The sequence below is a fragment of the Cryptomeria japonica genome, chromosome 2, assembly GCF_030272615.1.
Source record: "Cryptomeria japonica chromosome 2, Sugi_1.0, whole genome shotgun sequence".
NCBI classification, from domain to species: domain Eukaryota; kingdom Viridiplantae; phylum Streptophyta; class Pinopsida; order Cupressales; family Cupressaceae; genus Cryptomeria; species Cryptomeria japonica.
In genome coordinates, this window is record NC_081406.1 from 516,226,206 (window position 1) to 516,233,067 (window position 6,862).

The 6,862-nt window shown below is 41.7% G+C and overlaps 1 protein-coding gene across 1 annotated transcript; it reads left to right on the top strand.

Moving 5' to 3' along the window:
* The first annotated feature begins 1,608 nt into the window (after nucleotides 1–1,608).
* On the top strand, nucleotides 1,609–2,346 carry LOC131864575 (serine/threonine-protein phosphatase 7 long form homolog). Its single transcript, XM_059215271.1, has 2 exons — nucleotides 1,609–1,962; nucleotides 2,047–2,346. The coding sequence occupies exons 1-2, from the start codon at nucleotides 1,609–1,611 to the stop codon at nucleotides 2,344–2,346; spliced, it is 654 nt and encodes a 217-aa protein (XP_059071254.1).
* Nucleotides 2,347–6,862: the final 4,516 nt, after the last annotated feature.

Below are 6,862 nucleotides of genomic sequence, written 5' to 3' on the forward strand. Positions count from 1 at the left end.
CGCCTGCGTCAGCATGGGCTATATAAGCCTCCAAGGGCCCATTTCCACCTCATTTGCACACTTTTCAGTTGAGAATTGGAGCTCTGGAGTAGAGAGGAGAAATGGCACCCCCTTACCATCTTCATCGATTTGAGTGAGTTCGATGATTTCAGAGTCCACCGGAGTATGGCCACCTATAAGTTGATCTTCTAACCCTCTCTTGTGAATTTCCGAGCTAGATTTTTCTAGATTTTGCAAGATTTTTGAATTTTCTAGGGCTTTTCCGTGTTTATTATTTTTATTTTTTTAGCGCATATGAGTTTTCCTTTCGCACATTCGAATTTTATTTTCGTGCATTTGATTTATGTCATAGCGCATATGAATTTTTCTTTAACGCATATGATGAATAGTTTAGCGCATATGAATTTAATTTTCACGCATATGATTAAATTTTTAGCGCATTTGTTGGATTTTTTAGCGCATTTAATGTTTGTTTTAGCACATATGAAATAGTGCGCCATTTTTTGGATTTTAAGATATTTTTTGACTTGTGGAATTTTGATTTTTAGGTTTGTTAGGAAGTTGTGCACCATGTCAATGTGTCAGTTGAATCGATTGTGTTGATTTTTCTCGTTAATTGATTGTTGATGTTGTCTAGTTGATATGAGTTGGTTTGATATGGGTTTGTTTGATATGATTCGTTTGATATGCATCTTGTCGATATGGGTCTTGATATGGGGCTCAATATGGATCTTGATATAGGTCTCGATATGGGTCATGTTTGATATAGGTCTGATTCGATATGAGTCCAGATATGGGTTAAATTCGATATGGGTCCTTGGTCAATATGGGTCAAGGTTTTGAAATGGTTCGATTTTGATATGGGTCACAGTTCGATATGAGTCAAGTTGTCGATATGGGTTTCAAATTGTCGACATGGGTCTCAGTTTGATATGAGTCAATTTGTTGATATGGGTCTCAAATTGTCGATATGGGTCCTAGGTCAATATGAGTCAATGTTGATATGGGTCGAGGTTGGTCAAAAGGATGTGAGATATGCATCCTTAAGTCACTGATTTCAATATAGGTCCTGATGTTGATATAATACTAATTTCAGTATGATTCTGATTCTTGATTTTTGATATGGTTTTGATTTTGATATGGTGCTTGGTCTTTGATATGGATCTTTTTGTCGATATGGAACTTGTTTTTTTGATATGTGTCTTGATTAGTTGGTTTGCGATATGAGTCTTTTTGTTTTCCCAATATGAGTTTGATTGATCTTTGATATGGAACTTGGTCGTTGATATGGTACTTGATTGTCAATATGAGTCTTGATATGATGTTGTTGATTGATGCTCGATATGATACTTGAGTGATTGATTGATTGGTTGGATAGTCCTTGTGGGATGTCGTGATTGTCGTCACTTGATAGATGTCTTTGTTTTTGGATTGTTGATTTTTTAGAATAGTTGTAACTGATAGTATGGCACCCATGGGTTAATATAGGTCCATCAAGGGGTTCTCATGCTTTGGGAGAAATACCCAAAGACTTTTGTAATTAGAGATCGATTGACAGTCGATGATTTGGTAGTTATAGAAGCTTGTGGTCTCATTCACTTGTTGCACATGTCACCCTATCAGAAGAATAGAGCACTGCTCACCGCGTTGGCTGAGAGATGGTACAACAAGCATAATACTTTTCATTTACCGAAGGGTGAGTTTACAGTGACACTCAAGGATGTCTATCGGATTATTTGGATTCCGATTACAGGAGATCTAGTCGTGTATGATGTGGAGAAGATTGGTAGAACAGATGCTTTGCGGGAGGTGTTTGGTGATCCATATATTGCAGGTTACTCAGTGGCTTGGCAAGACATGGTAGATAGCTATGCCCCACTCCCTTCAGTATTGGCAGGCTTGATCGGTAGCTTCCTGGTTCCTGACAGGAGGTCTCATGGGTTGTCAGTTTCATGGGGTCAAGTTCCATGGTAGATGGTGCAGTTGTGCACATGATATGTGTGGGGTATATGTATGCTCACTCACTTATATCATGACCTCCATCAGGTTATCTATGATGATGTGGCCAGTTTAGCTTTCGGGTGCACCCTACTACAGATTTGGGCATGGGAGCATATAGCAGTGACCCGTCTGATTGGAGAGATATTTAGACTAGCAGGGGCACCTTATGTGATGATGTACATCAAGGTCACTTCCCATCCAATGCTCGAGAAGTTGGAGTATTGGAGACGAGCCTTAGATGATATGGATACAGTGGTGTGGAGGTTGTATCGACTCTGTGAGCCTTGGCCCGAGGATGGATTCGAGGTGCCATATTTGTTTTTGAGCAGGTTTCTGTTGGGTTGAACCCCCTATGTGGTAGAGTGGTTTATTCTTCCTCGGGTATATCGGCAGTTTGGTCGCGTGTAGCCTATGCCACATCGGATGATTGTGTATGCTAGGGTACACAAGGAAAGGACAAATTAGGGGCCGACACTGTATTTTTCCACAACCCGAGCCGAGTTCTACTCCTTGAATTTTTATGTATGGAACATGTTGGTGGGTGTGGCTGATGCAGGCATGACAGTGGAGTAGACTCAGTATTTTATGACACACAGGTTCCCACGACTGATAGGGCTAGGAGAGCCTATTCCTGCACTTGAGGAGTTTGATGATGATGATAATTAGGGTCGAGGGGGAGGTTGTCAAGGTGGAGGGTGAGAACGAGGGAGAGGCAGGAGGGGTGGGAGAGATGCTAGAGGTGGTGGGATTGGTCAAGGTCGGAGAGCAGGTGGTTTCGATGGTGGAGGAGGAGATGAGGAAGGAGATGGGAGGGGTGGTGGGTGAGGTGTGAGGGGGAGATGAAGGGGATGGAGGCAATAGTTGGGATGAGGAGGGACAATGTAGGTCGAGGATGTTGTTGTGTTGGAGGCCAAGGAGAGGTCACATGGTGATGGATCTAAGGGGGAGAACAATGATTCTTTCGATGAGGAGAGTGCATCTGAGGAGGTTGGTGAAGGAGGAGGAGGAGGATCAGCCACTTGCTCGATGGAGGAGGATTGATATGCCCCCTCCTTCCTCTCGATAGGTTGGTGCCAAGGATTTACAACCTTCACAGCCACAGAGGGTACAAATCAGAGTGCCTCTGCATCAACAATAGGCACAAGTAGCTGGATTACAAGTCTTGTTGCAGAGGCTATAGGGTCATCTCACACAGGCTCAAGCACAGGTTGTTCAGTTACAGAGGCAGGTTACTACTATGACATTAGACCGCGATACCATTTGGGATGAGAGAGACATAGCACAAAAAGGTCTACAGGCCGCCCAGGCTTAGATTACATAGGTTACAGCAGAGCGGGATACTGAGATAGAGCATCAAGGCCGGGTCAAGGGGATGGTTTAGACTTTGAAGTAGGCAACTACATAGGGGGTGGCAGGCAAGACTATCCAGACTCTTGTCTCTCAATCCAAGTAGGCCACCTATTACAGGGACTTGTACTTTGTAGCAGTGTCAATAGCTCAACGCGTTCCTAGCTATGAAGCCAATTCTCAATAGGGTGGATCTCGCAAACATGGAGGTGTTGGCTTGATGATGATTGTAATGAATAACTTCATCATATGTTGTTATTGATGAAACACATACACACACATATGTTCATATTGTCTACCGGTGTGACTTCAAAGTTGTTTATATTACAACCGGTATACTAGAGGTTTATATCTAACCGGTACATGGTGACAACTTATATATATACATGGAGACAACCACTGGTTATACATAACTTAGCGTCAACCTTACGATCCAGCAAAGATTATCACAAGAGCATCAAAGGATAAACGGTTTATATGTTTAACTCCAATCAATATTTTTGTTCCAACTGGTATTTATTGATTATGTGATGAGTTATCACTAGTCGTGATGAGTTATCCTTACCGACAATTTTTGGTGGTATTTTTGTGATGCATTATGATTATTTGACCAGATACACTGCACCTAGGAAATTGTGGTATGATTTATAGAGGCCGACATGAAATCTAAATGTCTATATATTGACATCACAATGAATTATTTTTGTAATGAGCGAAGGAGATATGTTATGTGCGAAGGCAGAAGTATTAAGTTATAGAGTATGTTGGTAAAGAAGTGTTGAGTGCGCAGAAGAGGATCTCTACAAGCAAGTTGTGCTATTACTAGATCACACTACATGTTGTTTCCTAATCACTGAAACAATCAAATCCCCTAACTAAGTAAGCTCTAACAAGATTCATTGTTCAAATCCTTTAACCAGGTGATCCATTAGTTTAGATTCAAAAATCCTCTATCGAGGTTACTCCTTACAGGGTACTACATTTTATAGGGTATAGCTTTTAACTAAGCTTTGGGATCTTTAACAGGATTCGCTCCTAGCAGAGCACTTTGTAGACCTTAACCGGTCAGTTATCTATTACTGTAGATAGTTAACTTGTGAGTCCCATCTCACCATGGTTTTTACTTATTTGGGTTTTCCACATATAAACACTTGTGTTATGGTGGGTGTTTTACTTATTGTGGATATTGTTATATCATTTTGGATTACGTGCATATTGTTTCAGGTGATGATGGATCTGAGGGAGAGAATGATGATTCTTTCAATGAGGAGAGTGAGTCTAAGGAGGTTGGTGGAGGAGGAGGAGGATCAGCCACTTGCTCGACGAAGGAGGATTGATATGCCCCCTCTTGCCTCTCGACAGGTTGGTGCTTAGGATTTGCAACCTTCACAGCCATAGGGGGTACAAATTAGAGTGCCTCTACAACAACAATAGGCACAAGTAGCTTGATTACAAGACTTGTTGCAAAGGCTACAGAGTCAGCTCACACAGGCTCAGACACAGGTTGTTCAGTTATAGAGGCAAGTTATACTGTGACATTAGACCGCGATACCATTCAGGATGAGAGAGACATATCACAACAGGGTCTATAGGCCGCCCAGGCTCAGATTACACAGGTTACAATAGAGCAGGATACTGAGATAGAGCATTGAGGCTGAGTCAAGGGGATGGTTCAGACTCTGCAGCAGGTAGCTACGCAGGGGGTGACAGGCGAGACTATCCAAACTCTTGTCTCTCAGTCAAAGCAGGACACCTATTACAAGGATGTGTACTTTGTGGCAGTGTCAACAGCTCAATGGGCTCCCATCTATGCAACCAATTCTCAATAGGGTGGATCTTGCAGACATGGAGGTGTTGGCTTGATGATGATTGTAATGAATAACTTCATCATATGTTGTGATTGATGAAACACATACACACACATATGTTCATATTGTCTATCGGTGGGCCTTCAAATTTGTTTATATCACAACTGGTATACTAGAGGTTTATATCTAACCGGTACATGGTGACAACCGGTATATACAAGGAGACAACTAGTGGTTATATATAACTCGGCGTCAACCTGAAGATCCAGCGGATATTATCACAAGAGCATCAAAGGATAAATGGGTTATATGTTTAACTCCAACCGGTATTGTTGTTCCAAATGGTATTCATTGATTATGTGATGAGTTATCACTAGTCATGATGAGTTATCCTTACCAACAATTTTCAGTGGTATTTTTATGATGTGTTATGATTGTTTGACCAGATACACTACACCCAAGAAATTTTGTTATGATTTCTAGAGGCCGACATGAAATCTAAATGTCTATATAGTGACATCACAATGAATTATTTTTGTAATGAGCGAAGGAGATATGTTATGTGCGAAGGCAGAAGTATTAAGTTATAGAGTATGTTGGTAAATAAGTGTTGAGTGTGCAGAAGAGGATCTATACAAGAAAGTTGTGCTATTACTAGACCACAATACTTGTTGTTTCCTAATCACTGCAACAGTCAAATCCCCTAACCGAGTAAGCTCTAACAAGTTTCATTGTTCAAATCCTCTAACTAGGTGATCCATTAGTTTGGATTCAGAAATCCTCTATCAAGGTTACTCCTTACAAGGTACTACCTTTTACAGTGTATATCTTTTAACTAAGCTTTGGGATCTTTAATAGGATTCGCTCCTAGCAGAGCACTTTGTAGATCTTAACCAGTCAGTTATCTATTACTGCATATAGTTAACTTGTGAGTCCCATCTCATCATGGTTTTTACCTATTTGGGTTTTCCACGTATAAACACTTGTGTTATGGTGGATGTTTTCCTTATTGTGGATGTTGTTATATCATTTTGGATTACATGCATATTGTTTCAGGTGATGACAGATCTGAGGGGGAGAATGATGATTATTTCAATGAGGAGAGCGATTCTAAGGAGGTTGGTGGAGGAGGAGGAGGATCAGCCACTTGCTTGATGGAGGAGGATTGATATGCCCCCTCCTAGCTCTCGACAGGTTGGTGCTTAGGATTTGCAACCTTCACAGCCATAGGGGGTACAAATCAGAGTGCCTCTGCATCAACAACAGGCACAAGTAGCTAGATTACAAGCCTTGTTGCAGAGGCTACAGGGTCAGCTCACACAAGCTCAGGCACAGGTTGTTCAGTTACAGAGGCGGGTTACTACTATGAGATTAGACCGCGATACCATTTGGGATGAGAGAGACATAGCACAACAGGATCTATAGGTCGCCCAGGCTCAGATTACATAGGTTACAGTAGAGTGGGATACCGAGATAAAGCATTGAGGCTGAGTCAAGGGGATGGTTCAGACTCTACAGCAAGAAGCTACGCAGGGGGTGACAGGCGAGACTATCCAGACTCTTGTTTCTCAATCCAAGCAAGCCACCTATTACAGGGACTTGTACTTTGCGGTAGTGTCAATAACTCAATGGGCTCCCAGCTATGCAGCCAATTCTCAATAGGGTGGATCTCACAGACATGGAGGTGTTGGCTTGATGATGATTGT

Coding starts and splice junctions, on each gene's coding strand:
- LOC131864575 (XM_059215271.1), top strand. CDS start 1,609: ATGTCACCCTATCAGAAGAATAGAGCACTGCTCACCGCGTTGGCTGAG. Junction 1,963..2,046: donor TGTCAGTTTCATGGGGTCAA/GTTCCATGGTAG, acceptor GACCTCCATCAG/GTTATCTATGATGATGTGGC.